This window comes from Canis lupus, chromosome 6, assembly GCF_003254725.2.
Source record: "Canis lupus dingo isolate Sandy chromosome 6, ASM325472v2, whole genome shotgun sequence".
NCBI lineage: Eukaryota > Metazoa > Chordata > Mammalia > Carnivora > Canidae > Canis > Canis lupus.
Window position 1 is genome coordinate 27,705,135 of NC_064248.1, and position 25,161 is coordinate 27,730,295.

Genomic DNA, 25,161 nt, shown 5'->3' on the forward strand with positions numbered 1-25,161 from the left:
ACATCTTCACCCCCTTACTTCTTTCCTCATGCACTCAGCAGAGAGGATTGCAAATAGAATAGGATTCAACAGGCTGGAAGGGGTCCACTGTGACCCCGGGGTCGGAGCACAGCTGGGACTGCCAGAGAGCCAAGCTGGTGTGTGAGAGGCATGTTGAATGCCTTCGAAGGTTGGTCTAACACCCTGTCTGGCTCTTGTGTCTGGTCTTCTTCCTATCTCAGATTCCAAGCCTGGCCTAGCCTTGGCTGTAAAACGAGGTTAGGAATTTTGCATTTCATTGATTCCTGTCTCACCTTTTTAAGGCTTTTTTTTCCTTTTTGTTTCAAGATTTTATCTATTTATTCATGAGAGACACATAGAAAGAGGCAGAGACACAGGAAGAGGAAGAAGCAGGCTCCCTGTGGGGACCCCAATGCAGGACTTGATCCCAGGATCCCGGGGTCACACCCTGAGCCAAAGGCAGATGCTCAACCACTGAGCCATCCAGGCGCCCCTTTTTTAGCCCTTCTGATATCAAGAGGTGTCTCCTGTGTTTTAACTTAATTGCATTGATTTTATGTTTCCTTAGCAATACAAGAATAGAGTGTTTTACTCCAGATTGAATGAAATGCGGCAGTACCTGCTCCATCTGGTTGTGGGATGTGCTCCGTCACAGAAAGTGATGACGCTGTTCACTTAGCGCAGGGCCTGGGACATAGTTAGCGCTCAGCAAAGGATCACCATGACCGTCATAAACCCAAGGGTTCGACGTGTTATGCTATTAACTTATCACTCCGGTGCTTTAGGGATTTCAGAGCATTTCCATTTTTGTTGTCTCTCTGAATTCTCACAACGGCCCTAGGAGGGCGGCTCTGGGGATTTACTGGCCCACTTTACAGATGAGTGAACAGACCAAGGGCAGACCAGCTTAGATCCAGGCCCGCCAGGTGGCTGTGCTCTTCTCCATCCATGCCCTGGGCCTCCCCGCCTCTGAGGGCCTCCCCACCTCCCTCCACCACACTCGTCCTGTCCTGCCCTCTGACTTAGGTCTTCATCTTCCCACCCTGCCCAGGTCCTGGTCCTGTCCAGCGCTTCCAGAAAGGCCAGCGCAGTGGGTGACGTGGTCAACCTGGTGTCCGTGGATGTTCAGCGGCTGACTGAGTGTATCATCTACCTTAACGGGCTGTGGCTGCCAGTCATCTGGATGATTATCTGCTTTGTCTATCTCTGGCAGGTATGCTGTCGTTCAGGGACGTCTGGACAGGGGTATCAATGATCACAGTCATATTGATTATGAGTGTGGAATACTCCCCAGTACCATCCAGGGGTATTTGGTCAGGGTATGTCATGGTTACTGTACATCTCCTCCTACTGCCCTGACCCCGTGGGGCAAGGGGGCCAGGACCCTTTCTGACTTGCTAGCTCGTATCCAGGGCCTAGCACTTCAAACAGTGCCTGACGTGCAGTACATAAATGTTAAATGTTAGGGCCGTCTGGGTGGCTCAGTCGGTTGAGTGTCCTACTCTTGGTTTTGGCTCAGGTCATCATCACCTCATGGGTCGTGAGATCAAACCCTGCAACGGGCTCTGCGCTGAGCAGGGAGCCTGCATGAAGATCCTCTTCCTCTGGCCCTCCCCTTCTCTCATGTGTGCGTGCTCTCTTTCTCTCTCTCAAATAAATAAATAAATCTTTAAGAGTAAATGAATAAATGTTAGATGTTACTATTAGAAAGAGAGAGGGCGAGGAAGGACACTCGGAAAAATGCAGAGCAAATGAGTGGGCAGGCCTCTGACCCAAGCAAATCTGCAGAAGACACAGCCATCACTTTCCTGGCCTTTTGCCAGAAGGTCCCTAACATCAGAAAGTCAGCCTGAAATCTTGTTGACGGGGGTTGGGAGGAATGGACATTGAGTTTGCCACAATTAGATTTTGTAGCAATTTTTTCCAAGTGATATTATTTTTGCCAGTTAAAGCTTCACCTTCTCTTCACCTTTTTCTTTTTTTAAAGATTTTATTTATTTATTCATGAGAAACACAGAGAGAGAGGCAGAGGCACAGGCAGAGGGATAAGCAGGCTCCCTATGGGGAGCCCAGTGTGGGACTCGATCCCAGGACCCCGGGGTCACCACCTGAGCCAAAAGCAGACTCTCAGCCACTGAGCCACCCAGGTGCCCTCTCTTCACCATATTTTTTTTTTTTTTTTTTTAATGATTCTCCCAACCCCGGCTGTTGGGCTGTTTGCCTTCTGGGCACTTCTCCATGTGGCCACTGGGAGGCATGATGGCTGCATAAATGAAACAAACTGGCTGGCTCTGTGGTCCAGATTACAAAATAGTATTCTTAAAGGCTGAGAAGGGAAACTGAGGGCCATGGTGGCCGTAGGAGTGGAGGTGGGGTTTGTCTAGAAACTGGGTGCAGAGGACCTCGGAAGAAATTTCAAACAACCCCTTTGAAATCATTTACCTTACCCCCACCTCCACATTTTCCACACAGAGAAACCAAAGCCAAGAGGGAACATTCCTGTCCCAAAGTCACAAAGCAGGTGTGGGGTAGGGCTGCCAGATAAAATACAGGACGTCCCGTTAGATACATATTTCAGAGAAATTGATTGATTTCTTAGTATAAGTATATCCCAAATATTGCATGGGATATACTTATACTAAGAAGACATTTGCTGTTTTGTCTGAAATTCAAATTTAACTACGAATGCTTCCCCCCCCACCCTAAATCAGGCAACCTTGTCAAGGGTGAAATGAAGACTAAGATAATAATTGTATGACACGGGCACTTACTATATGTGATGGGTGATGCTCGACGTCCCTTTCACAGATGGGGACACTACAGCTTAGGGAAGGTAAGTGCCAGTAAGTGCCAGGGTCAGGATTTGAACTCAGACCCTGACCCCAGAGATCCGACTTCAGCATTCTGGCCAGGCGTGCACCCTCGTGACGTACTTGAACACAACCCCACCACCACTGTGTGGGGTGCTTGTTCCCGTCCATGACCAGGAAGGACTCCATCCTCACCAGGCGCCCATCGGCCGCTCTCATCAGCTCCCTTGGAGTCCGTTACCTTAGGACGCTAGTCTGACCAAATCCCTTGGGGTCGTCCAGCTGGGCTCCTGGAGGCATCTGGGGACATCCACCCTCTCTGTCTCCAGCTTCTAGGACCGTCTGCTCTCACTGCCATCGCCGTCTTCATGAGCCTCCTCCCTCTGAATTTCTTCATCACCAAGAAGAGGAAACAGCATCAGGTGTGATATTTGGGGGACGGGACACACTGGGCGGGAAGTGGGAAGGGAAGCCTGCAGGCCACGGGACTGGCACTGGGGCAAGTGCAGGGGGGTGAGGAGCCGAGGGGGGACCGGGTGGTGGGAGCCTTTCCTGTCACCCCTGCCCCCTGCATCTCTGTGGACGGCTGCTCCCCTCGCTCCAAGCACTCAAGCTCCAAGCCAACCGTGGGTCAGCTTTGATGGTCTCTTTTTCTCACATGACGTCCGTCAGCAGATGCATCCAGAATGGTGCCCCTGTCTCACGCTCCCTGGGTCCCCGCCTCTGCCCTCGCCCCGACCCGGACCTTTCCACACATCCCTCTCAGCTCAGAACCCCGGGAGGAAGGAAGATCGGTCTCACATACCCTTTCATACCCTCCTCCTGTCCCTGTGCCATCGCCCCCCTTGGTGAGACAGCCCCAACTCCTCTGCCTGACCTCCGTGTCCCAATGTAGTCCAGCCCAGCCCCCCACCCCGGGTTCCCCCACACTCTCTCTGACCACACTGCCCATCCTCTGGGTCATGCTGTCCCCTTCACCTTCCCCTGTCCACCTCATCCACCCACTCTCTGTGCACCCAGCACCTCCTCACCATAGCTCATGTGTCACTCCCACCTCCAGGAAGCCTTCCGGATGGCACCATGCCCACGCTGGCTCCCGGCTCTCTTTCCCGCTTCCCTGGTCTTTGGGAGCTTCCCTCTGTGATGGCACATCACCTCTCACGCACAAAGAGGGCAGAAGCCCGGGGACAGGAGGGAGGAGGCACCTACAATGGCCCAGGTGCAAGATGACAGTGATCTGGGCCAGGACTGTGTGGCCAGCCCTGCTGAGAGGCAGACCTCCTGGGGCCTGGCGTGGAGGTTGAATCAACAGCAGTAGCTGAAGGTGGAGTGTGATGGTTTGGGGAAGGAGAATTTCTGATGTTTCCCTGCCCTCTGCCCTCTTCTCCCCTCTGGTCCTAGGAAGAGCACATGAGGCAGAAGGATTCCCGGGTGCGGCTCACCAGCTGCATCATCAGGAATATGAAGATGGTCAAGTCCCACGGCTGGGAGGAAGCCTTTCTGGAAAGAGTCCTGCATATCCGGGGCCAGGAGCTGGGCGCCATGAGGACCTCCAGCCTCCTCTTCTCTGTGTCCCTGGTGTCCTTCCAAGTGTCCACGTTTCTGGTGAGGTCCCTCTGGTCCCTCTGCAGAGCATAGACTAAGGGAGGGAGCTCTAGCGTGGGATGAGGTAGGTGGAGCCCCCTGCCCCCCAGCTCCTGGAGCCCTGCTTTGCAGACCACCCCATCCATCCAAGTGTACCTTTCTGGATCCTTCCCTCTGACAGGGATCCTTGCTTTGTGCTGAGTTAGCTAAGCACTTAGACCATTCCCCCGAAGGCGGCAGTGGCCAATAAGGCCTGGCTTTGGCCTGTAGCTGTTGCAGTTTCTAGCCTGGGGATGAGGCAACAGGTGCGGGAAGCTGCGGAGGTAGAGCCCCACGTCCACACTGGCACTGGCTGTCACATGGCTGCAGTGGCCCTGCACTGGGCACAATGCCTGTCCTGTCCTCCATTGCTGCCGCATCGGCCTTCCTAAAGCATGGCTCTGACTGCAGTCACGCTGCTACCAACAAACCTGCAATGACTCAGTGCCCACAAATAAATAAACAATGCAAACTCTTCATAAGATATTCAAGGCTGGTGGCAGGTGGGCCTCAACACCTATTCCCAGAAGGATTAGAACCTCCCCCCACCCTGATCCTGGGGGGTGTCACCAACAGTAGCAACACTCAGAACCACCAGGACCACCACTCAGAACCATGAGATCTCCCCAGACAGGATCACTGAGTCACCATCACACCAAGCGACCATCAGGTCATCACACCAAGTGACACCTAGGACCGAAACATCTCCAACACCTAGAATTGAACTACCCCCTAGGGACTCCAGAGCCACAGATGCCACCAACGCCCACCGCCCTGCCCTTGGGTGCAGACGATAGCTGCAACCTCGGGTCATCTCCAAAGTGTTCTAGAAACACAAGTGCCCCCCATGTCTAGAACCTCCCAAATGCTACCAAGATCAAATGCACGGTATCCCTAGATGTCTGCAACCAAGAATTTCTGGTCCTCGAACGGGGGCTGCACACACAAGTCCCTTCACCAATACACTCATATTTTTGGTGACACCTACACAGCTGCATGAACTTGGAATGAGGCATGGGGTGCTAGCAGAATTTCGGGCGAGGGGAGGATGGAGCGGGTTTGGCCACGCAGGCCTCCGGACATGTCTCGCTCGCTCAGCTTCCCGGGCCATGCCCCCAGCTCATTGTCCCCCTCACTCCGCCTGTCCCCCAGGTCGCACTGGTTGTGTTTGCTGTCCATACGCTGGTGGCCGAGGAGAACGCCATGGACGCTGAGAAAGCCTTTGTGACCCTCACGGTCCTCAGCATCCTCAACAAGGCTCAGGTTTTCATGCCCTTCTCCATCAACTCTGTGGTCCAGGTGAGGCAGGGTGCGGGGAAGCCAGCTGGGAGCTGACCGGCAGGGGTGTAGCAGCAGGGCCCCGCCTCCATGCACCCCCACACTGCCCGCAGAGGAGGAGGATGGATGGGGGGAGGGAGGAAGAGGCAGGGAAACGGAGAGGCAGAGGATACAGGATGTGCCAGCATTCCCACCCACTTCTCTCTCTCTTTTTCTTTTTTGAATTAAGATATAATAGGCTTTATTTTTTTATAAATTTATTTTTTATTGGTGTTCAATTTACCAACATATGGAACAACACCCAGTGCTCATCCCGTCAAGTGCCCACCTCAGCGCCCGTCACCCAGTCACCCCCACCCCCCGCCCACCTCCTCTTCCACCACCCCCAGTTCGCCTCCCAGAGTTAGGAGTCCCTCGTGTTCTGTCTCCCTTCTCGTACAAAGCGTCTTTATTTCGATTCTCTTCCCTTGCCGTGTCCATGCCCACTGTGCCGTGATGGAGGTGATGGCAAGGTGATGCCAGGCTGAGGCGTCCCTACCCACACGGCCGCCCTAGGTGGACCAAGTCTGGATCCATTTCTGATAATGGCCTGCTGACCTCCTTGGAAAAGCCACCATCCTCCTCCTGGGTCTCACCTGCATGCAGGATGGCAGCCCGATTGTCCCTATTATGCTAGTTAGGGGAGAGTAGCCAGGAGGTCACTGTCACCATCATCATCACCACCTCCATGCACAGTTTCCCATGACCTGGAAAGCTGTGTGCTAAGGCCTTGCCGGTGCCTCGGGCTTGGGACACCAGAAGCCTTTCTACATCCTGAGGCACCAGACACCTGAAGCCCGAGTCCTCTTTTTGGCTCTTTGGGCACCAGTGACCCAGAGCTTTGGTTCCCCCAGGCCCGAGTGTCCTTTGACCGTCTGGCCGCCTTCCTCTGCCTGGAAGAACTGGACCTCAGGGCTGTGGACTTAAGTCCTTCCAGATGCTGTGAGTGCAGAGTTGGCCGGGGGGTGGGGCTATGGAAGGGGTGATGGGACCCGCTACGCTCCTGGAGCCCAGCGACCAAATGCCAGGGTCCCCAGCTGGGGGGCTGCTGGTGACAGGATGGCACCTGCAGATTGGGCCGGCCGCCGTGTAACATGGGGACAGACGCGGAGGCTACTTTCCCCACTCATCCACGGGCACCTCCTGCGTGCCACCCTGGGTGTACAGCCGCGAGCCCTCTAACCGACAGGGTCCTTGCCCTCGTGCGCCAAGTCAGGGAGATAAACCTGGCAAGGTGTTCCTTGAGATAGAAAATAAAATCGGAGAGGTGAGGGGCACAGTTGCATGATGAGACTCAGCAGGCAGAGCTTGTCTGGGTGACCCGCTTCTGCTCCGCAGCTGCTGGGGAGACCTGCATCCGCGTGCACGACGGTACCTTCGCCTGGTCCCGGGAAGGCACGCCCTGCCTGCGCAGGTACAGAAGGGCTTCCCCGGTGACTCCCTTGCCACGGGCAGGAGGAAGATGCAGAGGCTCCAGCAGCTTCCCACATGACAGACAGCACAGGTCTCCAGCCTGGCACCGGAGGCGGGTCCGTCTGCACTGGGGCTGTCAAGAACATCAGTAGAGGTGGCCTCGGCAGAGTTCTGGGGAAGTGAGGCTCCCGGAGATGAAGGAACAGGGAATCCGAGCCCCCCCCCAGGCCAGGCAGGAGACACCCCCCTGCTCCCCAGGCTGGCTGAGGTGACACCAAGAGAGGCCTGGCCTCATCAGCCGCGTCTGCTTCTCTCCTTCCTGTGTTCCAGGTCACTGTCACTTCCAGGCCCCAATGTTGACTGAGTCTTTGTGACAGAAAACCTCTAGCCAACCCCAACACTCCCGTAAGAAGGGAGAGAGATACGCCGGGCAGTATTCATGTCCATTATCATTCAGCCACTCTGCAGTCTTTATTAAATGCTTGCCATATGCCAGTCCCTGCTGGACGCCTGGGGGGCAGAGTGAAGAAAAGAAACAAGGGACTTGCTCTCTTGGGGCTGACATCTGGATGGGGGCCCATCAGTGAGAAATCAGGGGGAGGGGGTGATGCTGGGGGAGAGGCATGTGTAGTAAGGTCACAGTAAAGGGAAGGAAGGAGCCTTGCAAGTGTCTGGGAGAGGAGCTTTCTAGGTGGTGGAAGCAGCAAGTACAAAGGTCCTGAGGCAGGAGTGTGTCTCACCAAGGTTCCTCAACCTCAGCAGCACTGACACTTAGAGCTGGAGACTTCTCTGTTGTAGGTGCTGTGCTGTGCATCGTAGGATGTTCAGCAGGACCACCAGTAGCTACCCTCTAGCTTCTAGCAGCAACCCCCAGCGGGTGTGACAAATGACCCTTGGGAGCCAGAGGGCACAATCCCTCCTACTTGAGGACCACTGGCCTCCTGTCTTTGAGGAACTGGAGGTCCGTGTGGCCGAGGCAGAGCAGCCAAGGGACAGAGAAGTAGGAGGTTGGGGGTCCTTCATGAATTGTTGGGACTTTAACTTTGATCCAGAGTGAAATGAGAAGTACTGGAGGGTTTGAGCAAGAGTGTGTCACGATCCCAGGTGGGTTTAACAGGTCCCTCCAGCCACGGCGTGGAGGGTGGGCTACAGCACGTGGGCAGGGGCAGAGTGCAAGCGGTGGGCAGCCTATGGCAATACCCTAGACAAGAGGCAAGGCTGGTGTACCCTCCTGCTACACTAAACTGTGTGTGTGTACATACGTGTATGCAGGCATTCATATGTGCATATGTGCACCTACAGGTATGTGTATGTTAGAGCAGGTGCAGTGTTTGTGTAAATGTACACATGCATCCATTATTCGTGTGCATGCATGTCGGCGTGTGTGCTCGCGTTTGCACATGTATGTGGTGTGCATGTGCGTGTGCCCTTGTGGGAGGCTGTGTGCATGTGTGTATGTGGTGTAATGAACATGTGCATTATACGTGTGTGCTATGGGAGTGCGCATGGGTGGAGATGCACATGCACACGTATGGGGCAGGAGGGCTGCTCCAGTAGCCAGACGAGGATTGCGAGGGGCCACACTGTTCCACACTTACTCAGGGGGACCTCGGGTCACGTCACCGTCGGGAAAGGCCGGCTCTGTCCGGGGTGCAGCCCTGCACAGACTCAGGCTGGGCCCAACCCAGGGACATGTCCCTCCTGTGTTGCCAGGATAAACCTCACTGTGCCCCAGGGCCGGCTGCTGGCTGTCGTAGGTGCCGTGGGGTCAGGGAAGTCCTCCCTGCTCTCTGCCCTCCTTGGGGAGCTGTCAAAGGTGGAGGGATCTGTGAGCATCAAGGTGAGGCTGCCCCCTGCCTGTGTGCTAGAATGTTCCCCATCCTAAAAGCCCTCCGGCTCCTTCCCATTCCCCCCATTCCTGCCCCCTCCTCCAGAGCTTCACCTGCCTCCTTCTTCCCTGCTCCTCCCTGCTCCTCCTACCTCTCCAAAACCGCTCCTACCTCCATCCCTATCAGCCTTTTAATGGCTAAAGTGAGTTGCATTTTAGGGTTCCGTGGCTTACGTGCCCCAGGAGGCCTGGGTCCAGAACACGTCCGTGGTAGAGAACGTGTGCTTCAGGCAGAAGCTGGACCCGCTGTGGCTGGAGACAGTTCTGGAGGCCTGTGCCCTGTGGCCAGACGTGAGCGGCTTCCCTGCAGGGGTCCACACCAAAATTGGGGAGCAGGTGAGGGTCTCGGGGCCTTCTTGCCACAGGCAGTCATTGGAGCTGGGGGCCGTTGGCCTCCCTGGCCTGTGGGCCACGTGGTGGGAGGGACAAGACAGGGGAGCAGAGAAATGGGGCAGACACAGGGCCTGGCTCAGGGCCAAACCCAGAGGAAGAGCACAATAAATAGTGCTTAATGGGCAAATGGTTGCAAATAGAGACAAAAGCAGGGGCGTGGCAGGGACCGGGGGGTGAGGGGCCCTCGGCTGCTGGGAGTCAGGAGACCTAGGCTCCCGTCCTGCCCTGCCTTTCTGGGTGACTCTGGTCAAAGAGCTTCCCCTCTCTGGGCCTCACCCAAGGGTCTGGGGCAGAGATGTCCCATAGACTGGACAGACGCACCTGGAGCTGCGGACTGGGCAGGGCTCAGCAAACTGTGACCCACGGGTCAGATCCAATCCACCGAGAGTTTTGTAAATGGGGTCTTCGGGGACACAGCCATGCCCATTCATCTACCGGACAGTCCAAGGCTGCTTTTGCATGACGGGGGCAGAGGTGAGCAGTGGTCTTAGAGACTGGAGTTAAACTAGTTACCATCGGCCCCTTGCAGAACAAGTTTGCCCCCCACCCCCTAGGTGGCAGTTGAGAGTGCAAAGGTAGGAGCTGCTAATAAATGAGTGGGCTTCCTGGTGAGAAGACAGGGCCCAGGAGAGGGTCTAGAGAAGCCCCTGTGTGGGCCGAGCCCCGATGGGTGGCTGAGGAGTGTCCAGCGAGGAGGATGGGCACCTGGAAGCCAGGGGAGGGTGTTTCAGGAGGAAGGAGTGGCTGCTGCCCTCCACCTGTGTCCCACTGTCACATCCTCAAGGGAACCCGTGTGCCCCCGAAACTCACCCTCCCCACTGCCCAGAGCTCCATCCCTCCAGAGCTCAGATCCCAAACCTTGGTGTCATCCTTGATTTTCCTCTTTTCCATACACGCATACATTTGATCCATCAGCAAATCCTGTTGGGTCCACCTTCCAGGAGTGTTCTGGTATCATCCCCCATCAGTTCCCCCTCCCATGTGGCTGTCCTGCTTCTCTCTGTCCTCACACTGGATAGGCCAATGCCAGTGCAGCAGTTAAAGGGATTCTGTTCAAATGTAGGACAGAGCACATCCTTCCTCTGCTTGGAATCTTCCAAGGTCTTCCCATCGCCCTCAGAGTCAAAGCCAAAGTCCTGATAGTCAGCAACAAGGCTTCTCAAGGTCTAGCCCCACTTACCTCCCTGACCCCATCTCCTCTCCGTGATCCCCCCTTCCCTGTTTCACTCCAGCCACGTGGATCTCCATGATGTTCATTAAACACCCAGAGCACATTCCTACCTCAGGGCCTTTGCACCTGCTATTCTTTCTGCTTGTAAAGCTCTTTCCCACAGGTCCACATGCCTCATCCCTCACGTCTGTTAGGTCTCAACTCAAATGTCCCCTTAGTGGAGAGGCCTTACCTGACCACCTTTCTCCACACAGCAGCCCTGTTCATGCTGGTTCAGCAAACACACTAATGCTGCTTTATTATTCTTCAGAGCACGTAACACCTTCCCATAGGTGATGTATTTTTACTTGTTTATCTATTGATTATGTGTCTCTCACCTCACCCTCGTTAGAATGTAAGAGTGCCTTCCATGAGAGCAGGGACTGGCTCTTGTTCATTGCTGTATCCCCGGAGCCTAGAAAACAGAGTGTATCATAGCCATGGGGAAAATGTGAGTGGAATGAATTAATGAATGAATGAAAATAAGGACTGACAGGCTAGCACTGGGTTGTACAACAGAGAGATGACTGGTGTCCCTGAGGAATGAGGTATCATACGGTAGAGAAATGAGAACACGAGCCAGACTCAAGGGAGTAGTGGCTGGGAGGAGAAGAGGTAGGTGTGGAGCGTGCAGCCACCCCCTCCAGGAAGCCTGGCTGGAAAGGGGGAAGCGAGGCTGGGCAGAGGCTGAGGGGGATGCTGGCTTGACAGCAAGTGTTGGAAGCTGGGACGTGGCCCTGGGGGGACATGCAGAGTGAATTGGCCCTCACTCTGATGAGCAGGTGTTACACCCAGGCCCCTGCCCCTCCTGTGGCCACAGGGCATGAATCTGTCTGGGGGCCAGAAGCAGCGGCTGAGCCTGGCCCGGGCCGTGTACAGCAAGGCCGCTGTGTACCTGCTGGATGACCCCCTGGTGGCCCTGGATGCCCACGTTGGCCAGAGCGTCTTTAACCAGGTCATCGGGCCCGGCGGGCTGCTCCACGGAACGGTAAGTTCGGGAAAATGTGTCAAAGGCTGCAGGGCAGAGGCAGGGGAGGACCTGACCCCAGCCTGTCTCACCACCGCTCTCCTCGAGGCTCTCCTTCCTCTGTAATAGTCAGCTTTTGCTCTGCTGATGCTGAGTGACAAGCAACCCCCAATCACAGTGGCTTACAACAGCAGTTGTTCTTGCTTTTGGGTCTGGGATGAGGCTCCTCTGCCTCAGGTCACTGACCAGGTCCAGGTTCAGGTGGAGCCTGTGTGTCTTCTTATTCCAAGACACAGTTTGAAGGAGACCCTCTATTTCTCTACTGGGATGTGGAGAAAGAGGGTGAGAGTACAAGAAAGGGGGCTCTCTCCACCCTGAGCCCCAGGACACTGCCTGACACTCCCCCCCCCAACCCCTGGCTCTGGAGGACTGGTCATACACGTGAGTGTGACTCAGCCCTTCCCTGCCCAGACACGGATTCTCGTGACCCATGCGCTCCATGTTCTGCCCCAAGCTGATTGGATCGTGGTGCTGGAAGATGGAGCCATTGCAGAGATGGGTCGCTACCAGGAGCTTCTGCACAGGAAGGGGGCCCTGGTGGGTCTTCTGGATGCAGCCAGACAGCCAGGAGACAGAGGAGATGGAGGTACTAGCTAGGCTTGGCCGGTTCTCTGGGCCTGGCTCCTGCCACCCTTGGGAAGAAGGCTCCAAGGATCCCACTGGCGTGGCTGGAATGCTCTGGCCACAGCCTTCATGGTGGCCCAGGCCTGGAAGCAGACAGCTCTCTGAAGAGGCCACCTATCCCCTCAGTTAGAGCCAGTGTCACCTTCTCTGAACCAGGGACTGTGCTAAGTGCAGTGATTATTTCATTAGATCTTCACAACATGCCCACGAGGCACATGCAGTCATTGCTGCCATGTTACTGATGAGCAAACTGGGCAAAGACAATTCGATTTTCCAAGGTCACAGGATTAGAACTTGGGTATGTTCATATCTGAAGTCTATGTTCCTAACTGCTACAGAGGCTGAGCGAGATGGTCACTTGGTGGCTAGAGGCCAGAAGGCCCACGACACGCTAGGTGGGGCTTCTAATAACCAGAAAACACAGCGAGTGCTGGAAAGATGACCATGCATTGGAAGTGAAGCCACCGATGTGAACTCCCCCACAGTGGGTGGCACCTCCCATGCATTAGCTCATTTAATCATCCCAATGACCCTGTGAGGTCGGGGCCATCTTTACCTCCATTTTACAGATGGGAAAACCAAGGGCCAGAAGTGAAGGAACTAGCCCAAGCTTACATGGCCTCTAAATGGTGGTACTGGGATTTGAACCCAAGCAGCCTGACTCCAGAGTATGTGCTTTTTCATGAGTAGGCAGGATGCTGTCCTTCACCCCCACATTCCCCATGACACCATGACAAAGCAAGGATGCGCAGCCAGGTGCCCCCATCCCCAGGGTCTGCCTTGCCAGGAAACATCTGTTGAGCATTGGCCCACCCTGGTAAAAATCCCAAGTGTTGACTCACCATGTCACCATCCTGGAGCTTGGAGATGGAACCCGCCTGGTCTGGGTGACAGTCAGAGGGAGGTTCCCCCCTGGGGGAGGTGACTCTGAGGTTGGGTGGGAGTCACCTAGAAAAGAACATTCCAGGAACAAGGAATTGCTTGGGCAGGGCTGCTGGGGGGAACCTGGGGCAGTTTGCTGTGTACAGTGTTTGCTACTGTTTTTCTAGCCCCAAGTTCATAGCAGGTGTGCCATGATATCTGCTGAGTGAATGAATGAATGAATGAGTGATTGAAGGAATAATGTTCCCAGAAGATCCCAGTGAGGATTGAGAGAAGTTGCAAGAGCCAGATGGAAGGAAACAGATGCTCAGACAAGTTAAGGCCATACGGTCAACTTTGGGTGGCAAAGCTAGCATCTGGACCCCGAGTGCTGACCCCCATCACGTGACAGGACTCTGTTGACCTTGCAGAAACAGAACTCATGACCAATGCAGAGGACCCCAGAGGCCCTGCTGGAAGCGAGCAGCCTGTAGGTGGACCCGAGAGGTGAGTCCACTGTGATGCTGAGTGCTGGGGGAGCATGGGCAGAGGCTGAGGCAGGGTGGCTGTGTCACCAACTGCCTCTCAGGCGGGTAAGGGGAGCCAAGATGATTCTGGACCCCCCCAGAGTACCTGCCATGGGGCTCAGCTGTGGGATAATTCACCAAAAACTATTGGATAATCAATTGGCTACAATGATTAAGTCCTCAAGTGGCCAGTTCATAGAATGACCAGTGTGTCCTCAAGTATGATGAATGCCTTACAGTTTGTCAGGTTGTCTCATGGCCGGGGAGGGGCAGGGCTGATTGCAAAGCAAGATCCTCACCATTGTTAATGACATGCCTGGTCCTGTCGCTCATCATGCTTTGACAGGCTTGCCACACAAAGGGCTTGAGTCTACACTCATGGGATCACTTGGCACAGGCCAGAACACATAGGTGGGGGGGGTCACCAGAAGGCCTGCTGTCCCCCTTTCTCTGGCCCCCTCTGGATAGGCCATAGCCGGACTCATTGTGGGCTGTCTGCAGCCGAGGAGCCCAGCCAACATGGTGCTCTCTCTTTTTTATGGAAAGTGATTTTGTAAAACAGAACAACAGACCACTGGGCACCAGGAAGTGTGAGCTTAAGTGACTATAGTTGGGGGACTGTTGGGGGATCTTGAGGGTCCTTGGTCCCTGGGAGCAAGTACAGGCTGGCACAATGCCTCCCCATGCCAGCTAGCCTCCCAGAGCGCTCCTGGTCACATACTGGGCAATCCCACTTGTCTTCACAGTGCATGGTAGTCCTAAGTAAGATGAGAGAGAAAGACAGATAGACATGTACATAGGTGAATATATAGCTAGACAAGAGATCAATAAATGGTGGATAGATAGATGATTGATTGTAGAGACTAACCGCATTTTACAGCTGAAGAAACTGAGGCAGACAGCTAAGTCAGCCTCCTGTGGCTTCACGGTCAGCAGGTGGCAATTGGCATTTAAGATTGAGGCAGCCCACCCATCCATAGATGAAAGGAACACACAAGAAGTCCTCAACATTGAATTGTGCGACAGTGACACTCTGGCCACCTGGAATGACAAATCGGAGTGTAAACAGCACAGGCAGAATGATTGTAGCAAAGCTTAAGGCAAAACAAAAACTCTGAAAAACCAAGTTCCGAAGTTGGACACATGAAGCTCATTCAGTGACACGGCATCTGGAGAACAGGCTTGCTCGCCTCTGGGGTAGGGGACGGCACTCAGGGAGGACGGAGCACTGCTAGTTGAACGAATGAGTGAATGAATGAGTGAGTGGAGAGCGTACCTCAGGGTTCGTTGGCGACCAGTGGCCGGGAGGGCTGGGCGCACACAGCCCGTGGACAGGGACCCTGATGTGTCCTCATTTCCTCTCAATGGCAGGTCCGTGAAGTTAGTCCCTGAGAAGGACGGGACCACTTCAGAGGCCCAGACAGGGGCTCCCCTAGCTGGTCCCGAGTGGGCAGGACGGCCAGCAGGAGAGGACGGCACGCAGAATGGCAGGGTAACACCGGCTGCTCCCTCCCCTTTGCATCCAAGGCTACAGCTCCCACCACCCCCCCCACTGGCCCCCCAGGGCTCGAGGCCTCCCATCAGGTACGGGAGCGGAGGAGCGGAGGGACTCACTTTTATTGAACACCTGCTGCATGCCAAGCAAGACTCGAGGTGCTTCATATTTCTTAATGCTCACAACCCCCCTAAAATTAGATGGCGATAGCTCCATTTTAGGGATGAAGAAACTGAGGTCTGGAAATGTTTGTCTGTGTTCTCATAGCTAGCACGGGACCACCCGGGGACTCAAATCCAGGAGAGCCAGAATCTGCAGCTTGTACTATTTCTTTTCTTCTGTGCTGCTTTGTCCACCCATCCACCCACCTACCTACTCACTCATTCCTGTTGCTCTACCTTTCCTCCCATTCACCACTCACCCCCTCCCTCCTTCTCACCCATCCATCTACCTACCCATCTACCTGCTCATCTATTCATCTCACTCAACCCCCCACCCATTCACTCATCCAGCCATCCACTTACTATCATCTACCCATCCACCCACTTATCCATGCAGTACCCATCTTCCATCTATCTAGCCATCTACCTACTCTCCATCCATCCATCCATCCATCCACCCACCCATCTACCCATGCACCCACTTATCCACCCACCTACCCATCTATCCACCTTGTACCCACTTATCCATCCATCCACCCTCCTATCCATATACTCATCTTCCATCTATCTACCCATTCATCCACTTGCCCATCCTTCCATCAACTCACCTATGCACCCACTCAACTACAGACTTACTCATTTATTCTCCCATTCACCCATCTACCCATTTATTCACCCACTCGCCCAATCACCCATTATCCCACCCGACCATCCACTCACTTATCCACCCAGAAAACATTTACAGAACTCCCACAGCCAGGAAATGTCTATGCTGTGGTGGAGATTGCACACTAGTGAAGGGAGACAAGCAGCAAACAATGAGACTACGAAGCAAAGTGATAAATGATAAATGCTATAAAAAATAAAGAAGGGCAATGAGATGGGGACCAGCCAACGGAGGGTCAGGAGCCTACTTGGGTTGAGATGCTCAGGAGTGACACTTAGCTGAGCCCTAAAGCAAGAGACCAGCCTCAGATAGAGCAGGGGGAGAGCATTACAGGCAGAGGGAACAACAGGTGCAAGGGCTCTGAGGTGAGAAAGAGCTTAGGGTGCCAGAGGAAAAAGGGGATCCCAGAAGACCAGCAGACAGTGAGTAGGAGGTAAGGTCAGAGACATAGACTAGAGGTTTGGTATTTCTTCTGAGAGCAAGAGAAAGCCATGAGCAGGTCAGCAACAGCAAGATGGGGTCAGGATGATGTTTCCAGAAGTTTGCTCTGGCTGTGGCCACATGAAGAACTTCAGATTCATGGGAGCTGGACCTAAAGCAAGCATCTTAACCTCTTCATGCCTCAGTTTCCTTATCTGTCAGGTGGGAATTCTGATGGGGGCAGAGACACGTGCCGGTCCCGCAGGATGTGTTCAGTAAATTACTCCCAAGCCAGAAAGTGCCACAGCCTGTCACCTTCTCGGCTGACAGGCCCTCTGAGGGTTCTGCAGAGGAAGAGGGCCTGGAGGCCGGTGGGGCTGAGGGAGAGACATACTCCAGGTGGGAGGCCCAGAGGAGGGACCCGTAAGGTCTGCATCGTGTTCCATGTGCCCCGCCGATGTGTTTTGAGAGCCTCACCTGGTCTTTCCCCGCCTCACCTCCCTCTGCCCCCACCACCCCCACCTGCACTACAGGTGAAGGCCACCATGTACCTGAGCTACTTCCAGGCTGTGGGTGTTCCCCTCTGTGTCTACGCTCTCTTCCTCTTCCTCTGCCAGCAAGTGGCCTCCTTTTGTCACGGTTACTGGCTGAGCCTGTGGGCGGACGATCCCACTGTGGACGGGCGGCAGACGCAGGCAGCTTTGCGGGGCTCGATCTTCGGGATCCTGGGCTGCCTTCAAGGTACCCCTCACCCTCCATCCTCCCAGCCTCCCTCCGAGTGCTCAGGGCTCCCTGGCCTGCCCGTCCCTGGCTTACCCTGCCCTTCATGACCGTCTGTGCCAACCTCCTGGGCTCAAATGCATCCTTCAGATAAAGCTTGGGGGTGGGGGTGGGGACATGGCCCATCCCTCCCCTCCTGGGCCCCCCAGAGTCTCTGCCAGACTCATCAGCAAATGCAGAATCCTGGCCCCCAGATGTTGGGGACAGCTGAGGACTGGGGTGAGGACAGGCCAACTGCAGTGTTTGGATTGGCCAGGGGTCCAATCTGCCCGGCCCCAGAGACAGGGAGCAAGCTGGCGGCATCCCAGTCCGTAGATCAGACGGGGAGGAAGTGGGCATGTGAGTTCCCTAGGACTGACACAAATGGCCACACACCTGGGAGCTCAGAACAACAGAAACTTAACTCCCACAGCCCTGAAGCCAGAAGCCCCCAAACCAAGCTCTCAGCAGGACTGGTTCTTCTCAGAGGCTCTGGGGGAGCAACGCTCCCATGCCTCTCTCCTAGCTTCTGCTGGGGGCCAGCAATCCTTGGCTTGTTGTGTCTTTGCCTGTCTTCACACCACCTCCTCTGTGTCTCTGGATGTCTTCTCGTAAGGACACTAGTCATTGGATTTAGAAGCCACCCTATATCCAAGGTGGTATCATCTCAAGCTCTTTCACTGAAAACCTCTCCAAAGATCCCATTTCCAAATAAGTTCACATCCTGAGGTTCCTGGTGGACATATATTTGGAGGGTGGGAGGCATAATATTCAACCTGCTGGGGGGGGGTTCCATTGAGGGATTATCAGGAGGGTCAAATCATAAGTTGTCTACCATGGGGGGTTGGGAGGTGGTCTCAGCTCTCATGCTCTGATACCTCTCTCTCCCCAGCCGTTGGGCTGTTTGCCTCCATGGCCATGGTGCTCCTAGGGGGGATCCGGGCATCCAGCCTGCTTTTCCAGAGACTTCTGTGGGATGTGATGCGGTCTCCCATCGGCTTCTTTGAGCGGACCCCCATCGGGAACCTACTGAATCGCTTCTCCAAAGAGACAGACATAGTTGATGTGGACATCCCAGACAAACTCCGGTCCTTGCTGATTTATGTCTTTGGACTCCTGGAGGTCAGCCTGGTGGTGACAGTGACCACCCCTCTGGCTATGATGGCCATCCTGCCACTGCTGGTCTTCTATGCTGGGTTTCAGGTAGGGAGAGATTGAGGAGGTTCCGGGGCTCAGCTCAGGTCACCTCATCCAGTCCCCTGTCTCGGGGCAGCATTCTGTGTAGGAGGTTCTGCACAATGGGCATCCAGGGGCCGTCCCTAGAAGAATCCCAGAGGCAGAGACACCACAATTTATTTCCAACACCCTATACTCGTCTGTCTCCCAATGGTCCACGTCAAAGTTCTTAATAGCTAAGATTTTGTCCTGTGGCTGCTGCTGAAATCAGCTTCATCTTTTCCAGTTATCTGGACACCACGAAGCCACTGCAAGGTCTCAGAGACTGCAGCATTAAGTTTGACTCTTCCAGTTGCCAGAGAAATTGTTTCTTTAGCTTTATTTTTATTTTTTTCAAGATTTTATTTATTTATTCATGAGAGACACAGAGAGGCAGAGACACAGGCAGAGGGAGAAGCAGGCTCCCTGCAGGGGGCCCAGTGCGGGACTCGATCCTGGGACTGGGATCACGCCCTAAGCCAAAGGCCGACCCTCATCCGCTGAGCCACCCAGGCATCCCATTTCATTAGCTTTAAACAAAAGGATAGAATTTAATGACTGACACCCCTAAAGTGCAGGGTGGGCCAGTTGTCACCAGGATGCTGTATAGTCTCTCCATGTCTTTGCTCAATGGGGCTCAAAGTGTGGTCTCAGAACAGCAGCATCAGTACCAGCCGGGAGCTAGTTAGAAAGGCATGTTCTCGGGCCCCATCCAAGACTTACAGACTCAGCTATTGTGGAAATGGAGCCCAGAAATCTGGGTTTTAACAAACCCCTCAGGTAACCCTGGTGCACGCTAATGTTTAAGAACCGCTGGCTTTAGTCTGCTTGGCCTGATTTTGCACACACTCTCTTTCCGTGCTCCTGGCAACCCTGTGCTCCCAGCATCCCCCTCAGCAACACCAGCACAAAGTAACCTGTTCTCCAGCTCGGCATTCGTATGTCAGACCCAGGAAAGATTAGAGTTGCCTACTTCGGGGCATGTGTTTATCCCTGGGCTAATCAGAGCGACCAAAGGGATGGCTACCCCAACCAGCTAGGCTGTGTCATGCCACCACCTCCACCATCTGGTCCCATGGTTGAACTCCACTCCCCAAGCCCCACCCCAGGAAATCAGAAATAGAGTAGAAAGAACCATGGTAGCCAGACAAAAACCACAACCACCACTATCTTCTCTGTGTCTTCTTGACTTGGGGAGGGACAGCTTTAGGGTAGGGCAAAGGTGGGTTTGAATCCAGGCCCTGCCACTTACTTGCCATAGAGACCTGAACCAGCCACTTTATCTCTCTGGGCCTCAGGTGTTCTCATCTGTAAACCGTGAAGCCCACTAACGCCCAGCTCATGTTAATAAATACTGTTTGTAAAGAGCCTAGCACACAGCCTGGGTGTTCAGCAAATGCACACCCTCTCTGGCTGCGCACACACTGCAACCCCAAACCAAATAACACCTCATATTATTTGTGGATTGTTATGTTCCCAGAGCCTGCCATGGAAGCTTGACTTATGTGAATGAATTCTGCTTGGCCAACTGTCTTCTTTGTCCTTTATGGTCTTGTTCCCCTACTGACTGGCCCTGAGTGAAGCAGTTGGCCTAAGACCTGGGAATGAGACAGCCTAGTTGCATGGATGGAGTGATTTCTCAATCCTGGCTGTACATTAGAATCACCCAGAAGTTTTTTTTTTAATACCAAGGCCAAGGGAACCCCACCAGATTTAATAGTTCTGGAATGGGGCACTGGATGGTTTTTGAGCTTCCTAGGTGATCTTAAAAAGAACCACGTAACTCTGATTCTGTAAGGAGATGGGAGCCCAGAGAGGGAAAGCGACTAGCCCAAGGTCATACAGCAAGCTGAAACTCTGTACTTGAGGCTCCCCTGTGCTCCTCAAACTACCTGTCTCAATCTGTGACTTCTCCCGTCCTCACCTGTTCTCGCTTCAGAGCCTATATGTGGCCAGCATATGCCAGCTCCGACGCCTGGAGTCAGCCAGGCACTCGTTCGTGTGCTCCCACGTGGCCGAGACGTTCCAGGGCAGCGTAGTGGTCAGAGCCTTCCAGGCCCAGTGCCGTTTTGTGGCTCAGAATGACACACACGTGGATGAAAGCCAGAGAGTCAATTTCCCACGGCTGGTGGCTGACAGGTACGAAGAGCCTTGGGGCAGAGAAGGCCCTGTACTACAAACACATCTGTGTCCCCAGAGAGTGAGACCCAGTGTCCTACTGTGCAGCCAGAGAGATCATGTGGCCTGCCCAAGGTCACATAGTCAGGGATAAAACCAAGGCTACGTACCATGTGGGTGCATTTGGGAGCATGGCCTGAGGAGTCCACAGCCGCAGAGGGGCAGCAGGTACAGGGGGCAGCCGAAGGGAAGAAGCCGCTGTTGCCTTGGTGATAGAGCAGCTACATAAGCATCCCCAGCCTCCTTTCAGTAACAAAGTGTCTGAGCACAGACAGACATGGGCTCAAATCCCAGCTCTGCAACTTCCTAGCTGGGCCATCCCAGGCAGGTTATGTACCTCTCTGAGCCTCCTTTGTCAAAGGGGGACGGCATTCACGGGGTGGCCTCAGGATCCAATATGTGCACTCAGCTGGTGCTTGTAACATGCTTACCGCATGTCCAGCCCGGTTCTGAGCGCTCTACATGGATGTATTCACTTAGTCCTATGAATAACCCACGAGGCAGAGGCTGTTCTGGAGAGGGTAGACCTCAGGCATAGAGATTAAGGGACTTGCCCAGGGCCGCACAGCAAACACGTGGTGGAGTCAGGCTTCACATCCAGGCACCCTGGTGCCACAGTGTGGAGAGGGCAAGCACACAGTAAGAACTCAATAAATGTGAATTCCTTTCTCCTTTATGCCCTGGGTCCCTGGCCAGCTGTGGCTCTCAGGCCCTGGGGCTGTGGGCAGTGTCTCAATCCCGTATGCCTTCTGGATGACCTATTCCACCTCTTCCTGGGGTAAACCGAGGGAGGAAAGACCTCACGGACATCTAGAATGCACCTACTATGTGGAGGGCCCAGGGATTTCTGTGCCACATGTGGCATATCTCATTTAATCCTCTCAAGTGTAAGGAGCCAGGTGTCATCTCATTCCACAGATGGTTCCACTGGGATTTGAGGAAACAAAGGGACTGTCTCAAGGTCAGCCGTCTAGGAAGCGGCTTCTTTATTCATTTGTTGGCCACTTTGCTGAAAACCCATGACCTGCTGGGGAAGGTTTGTGTTTCCTGGTCAGAGCACCGTGGCTTCAAAGACCTATGTGTGTGGACTTAGGCAACTACCTACTTCTGAGCCTTAGTGTCCTCACCTGTCAAACAGGACAGCAATATTCCACTTTGTGGGATTCTTTGGGGAACTAGATAGTATATTGTAGGAAAGCCCAGAGCTCTCTGAAGTCAGGGATTTTAATACCGGGTCATTCTGTGTCCCCAGCATCTCCAGCGTGCACGGCACACAGTAGATGCTCAATACATGTGTGTTGAATGAATGTATGGTAGAGTAGGAATCCAGGAGAAGGGGGTGCATATTTATTCATCCACTTAATGTATTATTCAGTGAGCACCTACTATGTGCTGGGTCCTATGCTAGGTCCTGAGGACAGAGTTGTGAACAAGACAAAGCCACTGCCCTCTCAGAGTTCACAGTCAAGGACTGATTAAATAGTTTTGTTATAAAGAGTGGTAACTGTTATGAAATCATCAGTGACCTGTTTGAGAGAAAGGGAGGAGCAGTCCAGGATGGCTTTTGCAAGAGGCGGCATTTGAGCTGACTTGCACATAAAGATGAGATGGAAGCTGGGTTCAGGCAGGGGGAACACAAGGGATATGGCCAGGCATATCCCAGCGACAGAAAAGTGGAACCAGGGCAAAACTTTACTTGAACACCTACTGTGTGCCAGGCTCTGAACTGGGCACAGGTGAGACAGGAAAGCATCAACTTCCCCCACCCACTGAGCTTGAGTGGGGCCTGGGGTGTGGAGGGGACCATTGCTGAGGCCCCTGGGGGACTCGTGGTGGCAAGATGGCCAGTCCTTGTGCAGGGAGGGCCCCCGCTGACCCTGCTCTCACCTGCCTCCCCTCGCAGGTGGCTGGCTGCCAACCTGGAGCTGCTGGGGAACATGCTGGTGCTGGCGGCCGCCATGTGTGCTGTGCTGAGCAAGGCCCACCTTAGCGCCGGCCTCGTGGGCTTCTCGGTCTCTGCTGCCCTGCAGGTACTCCCAACACCCGGGACTGACACACCCCTGCCAGTGGGGCCTTCAAGGACCCAGGGCCAGACAACTGACCAGTGAGGAAAACATAGCTCTACAGAAGCTTAGCTGGGGTGACCTTCCTGGACCTTGGGCTAGAGTCTTCCCTCCCAGAGCCTCAGTGTGCTCACCTGAAAAATGGGTCAGTAATCTCTTCACACATTGTAAAGACTAGTTGAGAGAAGGCATATAGAGTACATTTCCAGGGCATTGCTAAGTTTTATTGACTATTAATTAATTATATTCAGTTAATATTAAATTAATCAATTATAACTACTAATAGTTAATTAACCCTTAACTATTAATTATAACTATTAATATTATAATTTTTATTAACTATTAATATTATAACTTAACATATTAATATATAGTTGATATTAACTAATTAATATTATATAACTATATTATACTATTATATTTATATTAATATTTATGTATGCCATATTTTATAATATTAATATATTATTTATAATATTAATAACTAAAAATATACTATCAGATCCTATCTATGAAGGAAAAACATATATATATACATATATATATGTGTGTATATATATAGCATTCTTTATGAATGAAGCATTGTTCTAACAGCTTGACAAATATTAACTCATTTAACCCTGCGCACAACCCATCAGGGATACTGTTATTATCCTCATTTTACAATGAGGCAAAATGATGAGAAATCAAGGCATAGAAACCTCTCAGGATGGAAGTCAGCGGGCCTGGGTCCTGCGGTGTGTCCGTGGGAGGGCCACGTGCCCTCTCTGGTCCTGTCTCCCCACCTGCATCAAGACGGGTCAGACAAGCTGCTTCTGCTCCGCATAGTCCAGTTCTACGGAAGGGAGAGAGGAGGGGTCCTGGCAGCGGCAGCCACATCCCATCCCCCTGTCTGCCCAGGTCCTGCCTCCCGCCCCCCGCCTCGGGGCTGCCGCGGGCCTGCAGGGGGACCTTGCGGAAGCCAGCCCGAGGTGTCTTCTCCCACCAGGTGACCCAGACACTGCAGTGGGCTGTTCGCAGCTGGACAGACCTGGCGAGCAGCGTCGTGTCGGTGGAGCGGATGAAGGACTATGTCCAGACGCCCAAGGAGGTGATGGGTGGGGACGCGCAGGGATGCAGGTGTGGACGTGGGCGCTAGAGCCCCTGTCCCCGTGGGCTGGTGTCACAGCCAGCGTGGCGGTAATGGTTAAGAAGCCAGGACAGATCCTGGTTCCTTTGCTTCTTCACTTGGGCAAAGCAGGTCATTCTTCTGAGTGACTGGGGACCATGGGTAACAGCAGCACAACAGTGACATTACGGACGCATCACAGCGAGGTGACAGTGACAGAAGGGCGACAAGGCAAGGCTGACTGCGCTGGTGTCCCGGGGGGCACCCTGGAGACACTCCACACACGTGCACTGGTGGAGGGCCCGTGCCAGGTCACAGGAACAGCCAGTGGCAGCTCATGACACCCCCTGTGCAACCTTGCCCTCTTCACGGAGACAAGAGGGGCCTGTCTCCCCCTTCTAGAGGAAGACGGGATATTCTGTGAGCCTCGATAGTGGCTAAGAAGAGGAATACGGAGTAGTCAATACTTCTAGAATCCTGGATGTTGTTTGTAGCTCTGCTGTGTTCCATGCCCCCTCCAGCCCTGCCACAGCCGTAAACAAGCCCATTTTCCAGAAGGGAGAGAGGCTCCTCTGACCCCATGTCCCCTCCTGCCCCAGGCGCCTTGGAGGCTGCCCGCCTGCGCAGCCCGGTCCCCCTGGCCTCACGGGGGGCAGGTGGAGTTCCGGGACTTCGGACTGAGACACCACCCCGAGCTCCCGCTGGCAGTCCGGGGCGTGTCCTTCAAGATCCACGCTGGAGAGAAGGTGGGCAGCCGCACCCCTCCCCACGGAGCCCCGGCCCCGGGCGGAGCCCAGGCCCTGAGCACCCGCTGCCTCCTGCACCCCCTCATCCGCACACCCACCCCACCCTGCCTGAACCTGCAGTCTTCCCCACACCTGCCGTCATCTTGATGAAACGCACCACCCCCCCCCCGGTGCTCCCAGATGAGGAGGCAGCTCCCCGACCCCCTTCTTTCTTTTCACCTCTGACCGTAGCCGAACACCTGCTCGTGCCGGGGCCGAGCGCCCAGGGCTCCACGTACCTTCTCCGGTTTGTGTGGCCTCAGTTCCCGGCTTTGCCACGGCTAACCTTGGGCAAGTCGCTTCATGCCTTGATCTCAGTTTTTCCATCTGTAAGATGGGAACCATAATGTCAGCCCCACAGAGCAGTTGTGAAGTTCACCCGACTTATACCCACACACTGCCTGGCACGGTGCCTGGCACGTGGCAAGCGCTGCAAGATGTTTGCTAGTGCTTCTATTATTATCCTTTGCAGCCTTACCCTGACGACAATCCTATGAAGAAGTACCAGTTTTACCCCATTTTACAGAGGCTTAGTCCGTTTGACTCCCCACCCAGGTGCACATCCTCCCTGCCTCCTCCTGGACTGCCCCAGGCCCCCCGCTGAGCCCCCAGCCTCC

General features: G+C 54.1%; 1 protein-coding gene across 3 annotated transcripts in view; it reads left to right on the plus strand.

Moving 5' to 3' along the window:
- Positions 1-25,161, plus strand: part of ABCC6 (ATP binding cassette subfamily C member 6) — a 49,024-nt gene that overhangs the window by 19,284 nt on the left and 4,579 nt on the right. For all 3 annotated transcript variants that reach the window (XM_025416410.3, XM_035717479.1, XM_025416411.2), the window contains exons 10-27: positions 1,052-1,213; positions 3,140-3,232; positions 4,212-4,415; positions 5,586-5,732; positions 6,605-6,692; positions 7,089-7,164; positions 8,877-9,003; positions 9,211-9,387; positions 11,475-11,642; positions 12,093-12,267; positions 13,598-13,673; positions 15,065-15,185; positions 16,970-17,177; positions 18,088-18,398; positions 20,350-20,549; positions 22,492-22,618; positions 23,640-23,741; positions 24,359-24,505. In XM_025416410.3, the coding sequence (XP_025272195.1) occupies positions 1,052-1,213; positions 3,140-3,232; positions 4,212-4,415; positions 5,586-5,732; positions 6,605-6,692; positions 7,089-7,164; positions 8,877-9,003; positions 9,211-9,387; positions 11,475-11,642; positions 12,093-12,267; positions 13,598-13,673; positions 15,065-15,185; positions 16,970-17,177; positions 18,088-18,398; positions 20,350-20,549; positions 22,492-22,618; positions 23,640-23,741; positions 24,359-24,505 (2,709 nt within the window). The remainder of the gene's footprint in view (positions 1-1,051; positions 1,214-3,139; positions 3,233-4,211; positions 4,416-5,585; positions 5,733-6,604; positions 6,693-7,088; positions 7,165-8,876; positions 9,004-9,210; positions 9,388-11,474; positions 11,643-12,092; positions 12,268-13,597; positions 13,674-15,064; positions 15,186-16,969; positions 17,178-18,087; positions 18,399-20,349; positions 20,550-22,491; positions 22,619-23,639; positions 23,742-24,358; positions 24,506-25,161) is intronic.